Raw genomic sequence first — 10,959 nt, 5'->3', positions numbered from 1 at the left:
CCCCCCTGGGCAAAATGAGACATGGACTTCCCTTCACCCTGTACTGAATTGCAGCCACTTCTGGGGTGGAGCACAGTAGCGGCATAACAACACACAGCAACACTGCACAGGGATTGCCAGCCCAGCACTGAAATGCAGATACCTCTGGGGTGGAGCGCAGCAGCAGTGTAGTAACACAGCAACACTATACAGAGATCACTAACCTGGCACTGAAATGATGCCATCTCTGGGGGGGAAGTAGAGTGAACAGCCACAGAGCGACACTACTCACAGTTTAGAGCAGGGTGTGAAGAAGACTCTCACTTCCATTCGAAAGCTCTGAGGGAGTTTACAGAAACAGAACATGCTGTTAACCTGAGCTGAACAGCAGCCAGGACCCAATAGATTGGGTCAGACAACAGCTCTGCCAGGAGGGATTTGTTCTGATTGATGGAGAGTGGGATGAGGCAGGAAGCCAGTCAAGCCTGGGGAACAAATTCCTTCTCCAGGACACTTTGCTCCAGGATCTTGGAGCCCAGGCTCTATGGCCATTAATTACTGCACCACCCAGCCGGAAGGGAAGGGCAGGTCTCTGCGCTCCACATGTCACAAGCAGACAAGGCAGAAAGAACCATGTCACAGAATGAATCAATTGCATAGCCTGGACTAGAACCCAGGAATCCTAACTGCCAGCTCTGTGCTCTAACCATTAGACCCCACTCCACTTGCAGTCAGGATTGAACCCAGGAGTCCTGATTTCTAGGACCCCCCCATCCCCACCCCGTTTCTCTAACCCAGTGGTTCTCCATCAGGGTTACTTGTGCCCCTGGGGGTACACAGGGGTCTTCCAGGGGGTACATCAACAGGCTACATAAAAGTCAGTACAAACTAAAATTACAGACAGACAATGACTTGTTTATACTGCTCTATATACTGCTGGGTGTGTTTTGTTATAGGATTATAGTCTGTTAAAATATGTGTATATTAAATTCAATTTGTAGTTTGTAAAGATATAGCAGCAATCCAAGATGGAGTCTGAACTGCCATCTTGTGACCGCCATCTTGTTGTTTACTGTTATCCTGGCCCAGTCATAACTGGATCCAACCGGTTTTTCCCGCCTTTGGCCACTCCAAGGACAATTTTACCTCAGACTGTTTTCCACCCTTGCTGGGACTGTACCATATTTTCCCGCCACTAACTGCAGAAAGGGACTGAGCTCCCGGCCGAGTGGTGCAGTCCGTCCCAGTGACTGTGTGCGCAGCTCAGGCCGTCCCAGCACGTTCTGGTGGAAGTGAAGAGCGAGGGAAGGAGACGTTCCATCGAACCCGCTCCTGCTCCTGGGTACAACACGGGGCCTGGCTGCGGGGGCCGAGTGGAGGGGGGGTGAGGAGCCTGGCTGGAGGGGGGGGGGGGCTGGGTGGAGGTGGGCAAGAGACTTGACTCGGGGGGGGCGAGGGGCACTGCTGGGGGGGGCACTGGTTGGGGGGGGACTTGCAGCTCGGTGGGGGGCCCTAACCGGAGTGGGTTGAGGCCCCACTACCCCAACCCAGTCCTCGCTTTAACCCTGCCCGAGGCCCCTGCCTCCCTCTGCGCCCCACGTGACCGGGTGGGGGTTCAGTGGGGACCTGCGTGACCCTGTCACCAGGCGCAGGCCCATGGGTGCCCAGGCCCGGCCCCCGCAGCGCCAGAAGTGGGGGGCTGCGGAGTTCAGCCGTCATCAGCCTTGCAGACATCAACCCACCAGCACCGCAGTTGCTTTATACTCAAATCAATCACTGGTGGGGCTGGGCCCATCCATCAGTGACACTAGAGGGAACTGGGCCCCTCCATCAGTGTCACTAGGGGCCGTCGCCCAGTGTCACAGACACTCCCCAGAGCACGGCAGGGAGAAGCCAGGGCGCGCACAAGGGCAGGAGCAGAGCAGGGGTAGAACCCAGGAGTCCTGACTCCAGCCCTGCCCCGCACACAGCTGAGTCCCACTTCCATCCACAGGACTCAAAGGTGCGTGAGAGAAGGCGGAGATGACCCCATCCGGGCTGAAGGCGGTGGTGCGCGAGAGTGAGTGCAGAGCTGGGGGGTCTGAGCCCGGTTGGGGGCAGAATCCAGTCGGGTGTGGGTCTGGAGGAACAGGACCCAGTTGGGGGGCCCTGGGAGGGCAGGGCGGGGCGCTTATGGGGGTGTCGCACCCTCGGGGAGGATTAGGAGTCAGTCAGAGCAGAAAGAACAGGAGTACTTGTGGCATCTTAGAGACTAACAAGTTTCTTAGAGCATAAGCTTTCGTGGGTTACAGACTAACACGGCTGCTACTCTGAAACCAGTCAGAGCAGAGAGCTCCTCCTCCCCCTGCCTGCCTGTCACACACCAGGAGGGTGTCTGCCCCACCCCCAAGGGCTGCCCCCTCCCATAGGAGCTGCACTTTGGGGGGAATCATCGTCATCTCTTTCCATCGGGGTGACTCCCGCCAGGGCCGGTGCAAGGATATTTTGCGCCCTAGGCGAAACTTCCACCTTGCACATCCTCTCCTCCCCCGACCGCCTCCGAAAACTAGTAAACTTAGCGTTATAAACAGCCTGTCAGAACGGGTAACAGCTGCACATGAGGAGAAAAATGACGTCAGAGCCACTTTGTACCGTAGTGAAGCAGTACGCTTCTGCCCGGCCGCAACGCAGAGCTGGCGTAGGCTATAGCTGTAATGTAGGAGAGAACAAGTTAAAGCCTTACACCTGATCAGCATGGCCTCCGCTGCCTTGTGCATGCTGGACTCTGAGGGGTTAGTTGCTATGTGTTAGTCATTGTCTTCTGGCAACACCCTGCCCCGCTGTGTGGGCTGTGTTACTTCAGAAGCCCAAGCCACTGCTGAATCTCCAGCCCCAGCTGCAGTGGATGGGGCCTGTGGCTAAATCCAGACCACAGGCCTGGGGTTTAAAAGACCCTTGGAAAGTGGATTCAGTTCAGTTCAGATGATCCATGGTTGCCCCCAGAACTGGGACAGAGCAAATGTGGCCCACAGGTCAGGACCGCCGGTGGTGCTAATAACCCTTAGCTCTTCTCTTAGTTTTTCCTCAGTAAATCGCACAATTAGGAGGGCCTGACACGTGACTTTTGAATACTTGGGCTGGGCCACACTGCCCCGGTTCAAGAGGGGTCTCTGAACAGGAATAGCAGGGGGCTGCAGGTCAGGAGTGAGGGGCATCTGCAGAGCCGTGACGGAGGGAACCCAGGACTGGAATAGCTGCGGGTCAGGAGTGAGGAGCTCTGGCAGAGCTGGTGGGGACAGACCAGGATTGGCATAGCAGGGGGCTGCAGTAAAGGGCACTGGCGGAACTGGGAGCGGGTGGGATCCAAGAGCTGGGATAGCGGGGGCTGAGGACAGGAATGAGGGGCATCTGCAGAGGTGTGAGATGGGGAACCCAGGACTGGAATAGCTGCGGTTCAAGAGTGAGGAGCACTGGCAGAGCTGGTGGGGGACAGACCAGGGCTGGGATAGCAGGGAGCTGCAGACAGGAGTGAGGGGCACTGGCAGAGCTGGGAATGGGAGGGAGGCCAGGGCTGGGGTAGCAGGGGGCTCCAGTCAGTAGTGAGGGACACTGGCACAGCTGGTGGGGGCAGCCCAGGGCTGGTGTGAGGGGCCGTAGCTGCAGTTCAGGGTTGAAATGCCTGTATTATGGTAGGACCCAGGAGCCCAAGTCATGGATCAAGGCCCCATTTTGCAAGGCGTTGTACATTATTCATTAGGTGCATTATGGTAGCGCCCAGGAGTGCCAGTCATGGGTCAGGGTACCATTCTGCTGGGCATAACAAAAAGATGGTGCTTGGCCCGAAGAGCTGACTATCTAATTGCTTAGCTTGGCCGTGGAAGGTGCTGAGGAGACAGGCCGGCAGTTCCCTGAGCGGGGCATGCCTTGGAGGGATTCTTTGTGTAGAACTCAGGATTTGAAGTCTTTGTCGTGTTGTCGTCCCCCACACACAGTAGAGGGTCCCTGGATCCCCTCCAGTCAAGAGGTGCTGGACAGGATCTGTTCTCTTGCTGCACGGGGCCAGATCCTTAGTTCAGCTGCGCTCGTATCCAGCCTGGCAGAAAGGAAGGGGGATCAGAGCCATGGCCCATCTAACCTGCCACCCCTCTACGATTGCTGACTGGGGGCTCTGCTAGGAGCACATCGCTAGCTGGCCTGAGAGCGGCCTCTGAGCCACTTCCCCGAGGGGTCCTTCCACCAGTCAGTGGGTTCTGGCTCAGGGCACAGCCGTCCCATCCAATCCCCACCACTCACTAATCCCCATCTCTTTCCCTCGCAGAGATCCTCAGCGTTGTCTTTCGCAGCGTGAAGAAGGAAGGAAAATGGAAGGTAAGCAGGCCAGGCCTGCTGCCCTGGTGTTCCCCTGGGGATATGCTGTATCCATATATCGTGCTCCTTCCCCTCCAGCTTCTTGGAATTCATTAGGACCCTGAGGTTTTCCAGGCTGGATCAGATCCCTGCTCTGTCTAGCCGATCATCCGCCCCCAGCTAGGCTTGGGTATGTCTGCCTTCCCGCTGCGCTGGATCAGACCCAGCTGGTCCAGCTAGCCCCATATCTCCCCCCCCACACACCGGATCAGACCACTGGGCCCAGTGAGTCAGCCTGGGTGGGAGGAGGAGCAGGAAAGCGCCAAGCATGGGGGCAGCATGCACCATTGGGCAGGCAGGTTATTGAGCCCCCGGCATGGACTGGGCTGGGGTGTGTGGAGCGGTGGACTTGGCCGGTGCGGCAGAGGGAGCACAGGGGACTAGGTTTCCCAGTGGCTGGATCTGGTGCAGCGGGATGCTGGGCTGCACGGAGCAATGGGTTCATTCGGCACGGCAGGAAGGGAGTAGAGATGTTGGGCCGATGGCCTACAGGGCTTTCCTAGGGGAACACGGAGACTCCCCTCGTTCCATTTCTCTGTGCCCTGATCCTGGTTCTGTCCGAGGGCTGGGGAGCGGGTATCTGGTGGATCAGAGGAGGGCACTGGGAGCTAGGACTCCTGGGTTCTGTCCCTGCCTCTTGCACTCACCCTGTCACCTGGGCCAAGAGGCTGATCTCCTCCAATCTAGGAGGATGGAACCATTCTGAATGGCCGGGTGTCCCAGGTTTGTCTCCGACATCTCGTACCAGCCACTCTGCTCGGAGCCGCTCTCCTTGTCGCTCCTCACACAGTCCTTAGCACGGTCAGCTCAGCCAAGTGCAGGCTTGGTAACGGCCCTGCCGCTCTGCTGTGGAAGGGCTGGGCCGGGAGCCGTCGGCTCTGCTGTTAGCAGTCGCTCTGCTCCCTTGGCTGTTCCGTGGATGATGATGGTGGGCGGCTGGGCTCAGGGCAGTGACTAGCTCGTCTGAAGCGGCGCGCTCCCCTCTCGCTACCCCAGGTGCTGATCATGGACCACCCCAGCACGCGCATCCTTTCGTCGTGCTGCAAGATGTCCGACATCGTGGACGAAGGCATCGCGCGTGAGTGGCCCCTCCCTCCCGTCTGCTCCCCCCATCAGGGCTCCCCTCCCCCTTGGATACACCTCACAGTCGGGGAGTTGACTTGTCTACATTCACGTTTGCATCTAGTTTCCCCCTTTTGCAGCCCCCTAGATGCCCTCCTTGCTATTGGTACCTTCCCAGCCAGATCTAGTTCCCTTAGCCCAGCGCTTTCAGCCCCTGGAGCCTCTTCACCGCTTTTCTCAGACCTCTGTTAACTCCTCGCTGCTCCTCCCCCATGCTGCGGGCAAGGTCCTGGCAGGAGAGGGGGAATGCTGGCTCCCTGCTCCAGGGTGGAGGAGCCCTGGGGTTGAGGGGCAAAGAGCTGAGCCAGCGCTCTAGGGGGCTGTCCCCAGCACAGTACAGAGGGACGTTCCCTCCCTGCTCCGTACTGGGGCAGCATCGCAGCCCATGGCCCCACATCAAAGCTGCTGCTGCATTGTAGCCTGTGGAACCCCTCAGCCTGCTGCCAGCGAATAGGGTTACCATATTTCAGCAAGCAAAAAAGAGGACGGGAGGAGCCCCGCCCTAGCCCCGCCCCTGCCCCTCCCACTTCCCACCCCCCCAGAACCCCCAACCCTCCCCCCGTTCCTTGTCCCCTGACTGCCCCCTCCTGGGACCCCTGCCCCTAACTGCCCCCCAGGACTCCACTCCCTATCTAAGCCTCCCTGCCTCTTGTCCCCTGACTGCCCCAACCCTTATCCACACCCCCACCCCCAGACAGACCCCTGGGACTCCCACGCCTCATCCAACCACTCCCCACCCCCTGACAGCCCCCCCCCAGAACTCCCAACCCATCTAAACCCCTCTGCTCCCTGTCCCCTGACTGCTCCGATCCCTCTCCGCACTCCTGCCCCCTGACAGCTCCCCCCCAGAACTCCCAACCCATCTAAACCCCTCTGCTCCCTGTCCCCTGATTGCTCCGATCCCTCTCCGCACTCCTGCCCCCTGACAGCCCCCCCAGAACTCCCAACCCATCTAAACCCCTCTGCTCCCTGTCCCCTGACTGCTCCGATCCCTCTCCCCACTCCTGCCCCCTGACAGCTCCCCCCCAGAACTCCCAGCCCCCCACCCCGCTCCTTGTCCCCTAACTGCCCCCTCCTAAGACCCCCCCCAACTGCCCCCCAGGACCCTACCCCCTACCTGTACCCTGACTGCCCAAAACTTTCTCCATTCCCCCCCAAAAGCCCCCCCCGTTTCTTGACTGCCCCCTCCAGAACCTCCCTGCTCCTTCTCCTGCCCCCTGGCCCCTTTACCCTGCTGCTCAGAACAGGGTGTTGGGCTCTGTGCAGCCGAGCCGGACACGTGGCTGAGCTCCCCAGCACAACAAAACCCGGTCCCTGGCCCTGCACAGTGCTGCCGGATCGGGCTGCAGGGGAGAGCTGCCCTTGTATCAGCACAAAGTGCTCTCGCTCCCGTTTTGCTACACTGCATGGCAGAAACCGCTCCCAGTTGCAAAAGGGGAGGGCTGCACTTTGTGCTGATACACTTGCTCAGAATGCAGGGCGGATCCGGCTCCTCTACAGCTGCTCCGGAGTCCAGCCCGGGACTTTCCTGCAGCCCTCCCAGCCGCTCGCTCTGCTCTGCCGGGGGAGGGGGGAAATCCCGGACATTGTGAGTGCTTTACAAATTCCCCCCGGACGCTATTTTTAGTACAAAAAGGAGGACATGTCCGGGTAAATCCGGACGAATGGTAACCCTACCAGCGAACATCCCTATTCCCCTTGGCTTCCCCTCCCCCTATCCCGGTGGAGAGCGGCTGGGGTGGGTGGCTAGGACCCACTGACCCGCGCCCAATGTCTGCTCTCTCCTAGTTGTAGAAGATATTAACAAGCGCCGGGAGCCAATCCCCAGCCTGGAGGCCATCTACCTGCTCAGCCCTGTGGAGAAGGTAGGAGCTCGGGCCTGGGGCAGCTGGATGGGGAGCAGGGGAGACCCCGGGGCAGCACCTAGTGCAGCCTGGAGGTGACGCCGTTCGGGGGGATGCGCAGCACAAGGTCAGGATGGGAATGGGGCCAGTAGGGGCTTCCCAAGAGGCTGTTTCCCCGGAGCTGGGCTTCGTGTTCTTTGCCACGTGAGGCACAGACTGTCCCCCAGACCTCTCCGCAGTGCAGTCCCGTGGGGGTTGGATGGGAAGGTGCAGCAGGCGGAGAGAGGCAACCTCGGCTAGGCTGACCAGATAGCAAGTGTGAAAAACCGGGACAGGTGTTGGGGGGTAACAGGAGCCTATAGAAGGGAAAAAACTAAATATTGCGACTGTCCTTATAAAATCGGGACATCTGGTCACCCTAAGTCCTCAGCTGAGACTCAAAGGGAAGGAGAATCGCTGAGGCAGAGGCTCAGGTGGCAGGGGCTGTGGGGGAGGAGGCTCCTGCGTCTGCAGCAGGGAGGCCAGTGGAGGGAGACCAGGGGCAGGGGGGTGAAAACCAGCCCACCTCCCGATGGCATCATGCTGGGCCCTGAGTCCCCAGGGGCTGGGCATGGGCTGGGCCCTTCGGGCAGCAGGGCGGGGCCTTGGCTGGTGCTGACAACCCCTCCTCTCCCCCCTTTGCAGTCGGTGCAGGCTCTGATCGATGACTTCCAGGGCACCCCCACCTTCACCTACAAGGCAGCTCACGTCTTCTTCCTCAGCCGTGAGTATCGGGGGGCAGGGAATCCCCCTGCCGGGAGCCTGGCCAGCGGCACACTGGAGCCTGGGGGTGGGGGGGTCTCTCTCTGCCGGCAGGCCAGTGCGCAGCACCCTGATTACGCTCTGCCCTCCTGCAGGGGGATGCAGACCCAGCAGGCCAGACCGAACGACCCCACTGATCCCTTCCCCCCCTTCTCCCCCATGGGCCTGCCTCCAGCCAGCACAGCTCACAGACACCTGCAGCGTGCGCCCAGAAAGGCGGCCTCTGGCTACCATTCCCAGCATGCATTGCTCCATCAGTCCCAACTGGGGTTTGGGAATGGTATACCCAGAATACCCAGTGTGTCAAGGTCACATCTGCTTCTCCTCATTACAGCCCAAGTCCCTGTTCCTCCTTGTGCATCATGCTGAGTTGTACACTCCAGTCACTTCCCCCTGCGGTGGCCTGAGGGCAGGGTGTGAGAAAGGGACCGCGTAGGAGAGATTGTGCCCCCGCCCTCCTCGCTGCTGATGCTGCAGAAGCCGAGAACCCGGCGTAACTCTGGTTCAGCGGGATTGGACTCATAGTTGACTCCTGTGTGGCCCTGCTGACCTGCCTAGGTTCCCCACAGGTGTGCAGCACTACTGCCCCTGCTGTGCCCGTCCTGGCCCCGTCCGTGGGGGCTGGCGCTGTGCTGGGGGCCCTGAGCCCTGTGCCTGTCACCCCCACCCACTGCCTTTGCCTTGCAGCGTGTCCTGACCCTCTGTTCAACAAGCTGCGGAAGTCACGGATCACCAAGGCCATCAAAACCCTCATGGAGATCAACATGGCCTTCCTGCCCTATGAGAGCCAGGTGAGGGGTGACCGGGCTTTGGAGGAGCAGGGCCGCAGGGCAGACGGTGACGTACGACACCCCACCCTTAGTGTTCCACATGGCTTCGGGTGGGGACACCTTTCCCTTCTAGGGCCCTGGGTTTGACGCCAGCACAGGGCAGCAGGGACTAGCCGGCTGCTCACACCCTGTGAGACGTGGAATCGCTGGCTTGGATGTATGAGGGAGGAGGGCGCTGCCTCCCTGGCTTTACCAGCTCTTACTGACGGTTTATAACAGGCTTGCAAGACAGCCCGCACACGCCTGCCCTTTGCCCAACCACGCCATCTCCTCCTTGTGTCGTCAGTGGATTTCCCTCCTCATGCCCCTGAGGGGCAGGGCTGTGTTGTCAGTCCCATTGCATTGATGGGGAAACTGAGGCACAGAGACATGAGCCTGGTCTACACCCAAAAGCTTTGTTGGTACGGGTTTGTTACGGGGACATGAGAGAAAAAATCCCCCCTGTAACTAATGCAGCTGTGCTGGCAGAACCCCTGGGTAGAGGCCGTTACGCTGGCAAAGCAGTCCTTTCGCCACTGTAGCTTATTTCATCTGGGCACCGGTGCCAGCTGTGCCAAGAGATGCTTTGGCTGGTATAAGCTGAGTGTGCGTCAGGAGGCTTTGCTGGCTCACCCGTCCCGTTGCACCAGCAAACCCTTTGTGGGCCGATACTGTTTTATTGGTGTCCAAGCACGTTTTCCCCAATGGCTCGTTCTGTTCATCCAGTGAAATAAACGACAGCGGCAGACGCGCGTTGATGCCGGGTTTGCCTGTGGCTACGCTGGGGCTTTTGCCAGACTAGAAACATGTCCAAGCCCCCTCCCCCAACATTGCCTTCTCCAGGGCAGAGACACACCCCTGCAGCTCAGTAAGGACCTGAATCCGGGGCGTCTTCATCCCAGGCTGGTGCATGAATCTCTGGGCCGCTGTCCCTCTACCACAACAGGAGTGGCTCTGGCGAAGGGATCTCTCCCTCACTAGGGGCTCGCTCCGGCTCCGCCAGGCTGGCCTGGTCCAACAGCGCATCTTAGGGGTGCGGTATGGGGCACAGCTGGCCTGGCTGCCAGCACTTGGCACCAGGGTCTGATCTCTGCTCCCCCCGCCCCCCAGGTGTACTCCCTGGACAGGCCACAGACCTTCCACATCTGGTTCAGCCCCTACTCCGCCTGGGAAAGGAACAAGGACCTGGAGATCCTGGCAGAGCAGATTGCTTCGTTGTGTGAAACCCTGGAGGAGTACCCAGCCATCCGCTACAGGAAGTGAGTGTGCCCGGGGGGAGGGGTACCCAGCCATCCGCTACAGGAAGTGAGTGTGCCCAGCGGGAGGGGTACCCAGCCATCAGCTACAGGAAGTGAGTGTGCCCGGGGGGAGGGGTACCCAGCCATCCGCTACAGGAAGTGACTGTGCCCGGGGGGAGGGGTACCCAGCCATCAGCTACAGGAAGTGAGTGTGCCCGGGGGGAGGGGTACTCGGCCATCCACTAGAGGAAGTGAGTGTGCCCGGGAGGAGGGGTACCCAGTTATCCCTTATAGGAATTGAGTGTGCCATGGGGAGGTACCCAGCCATCCGCTACAGGAAGTGAGTGTGCCCAGAGGGAGACGGTTACCTGGTCATCTCCTACAGGAAGTGCGTGTGCTCCTGGGGGAGGAGCTGTTTCTACCCACAGGGTTTGTCTTTGCTGCAGGGACCATGAAAATAACTTCCACCTGGCGCATGCTGTACTGGCCAAACTCAAGGTGTTCAAGGCATACGAGCCCAGCATGGGAGAGGTGAGCGAGCTGTGCCGGCCACGCCCTCACCATGGGACAGAGCCGCGGGGGGAGGGGGAGTACATGAGAAGTAGAAGGAAGGAGGAGTGATTTAGAACCTACTCGGAGATCCTGGCGGGGGGTGGGGTGGGGTCTAGACCCCCTTGGAGATCCTGAGGGCTCGGGAGAACAATAACATTCCCTGTGTGGTTGAACTAACGGCCCCAGCCCTTCTCTAACAGTGGCCGTGGGTGGATCACAAAGTGCTCT

At 59.8% G+C, this 10,959-nt stretch overlaps 1 protein-coding gene across 1 annotated transcript; it reads left to right on the top strand.

The window, feature by feature from the left end:
* Positions 1-1,971: 1,971 nt before the first annotated feature.
* LOC135978503 (syntaxin-binding protein 2-like) lies at positions 1,972-10,710 on the top strand (the record flags this gene model as incomplete). Its single annotated transcript, XM_065579434.1, has 8 exons — positions 1,972-2,038; positions 4,277-4,326; positions 5,362-5,443; positions 7,276-7,352; positions 8,016-8,094; positions 8,820-8,923; positions 10,052-10,200; positions 10,626-10,710. Coding segments are annotated over exons 1-8 (663 nt in total), but the record flags the coding sequence as incomplete, so codon positions are not given.
* Between the last annotated feature and the right edge of the window lie 249 nt (positions 10,711-10,959).

This window comes from Chrysemys picta, unplaced genomic scaffold (assembly GCF_011386835.1).
Source record: "Chrysemys picta bellii isolate R12L10 unplaced genomic scaffold, ASM1138683v2 scaf292, whole genome shotgun sequence".
NCBI lineage: Eukaryota > Metazoa > Chordata > Testudines > Emydidae > Chrysemys > Chrysemys picta.
Note: the sequence above shows the minus strand (reverse complement) of the source record. Positions and strands in the feature narration are given on the sequence as shown.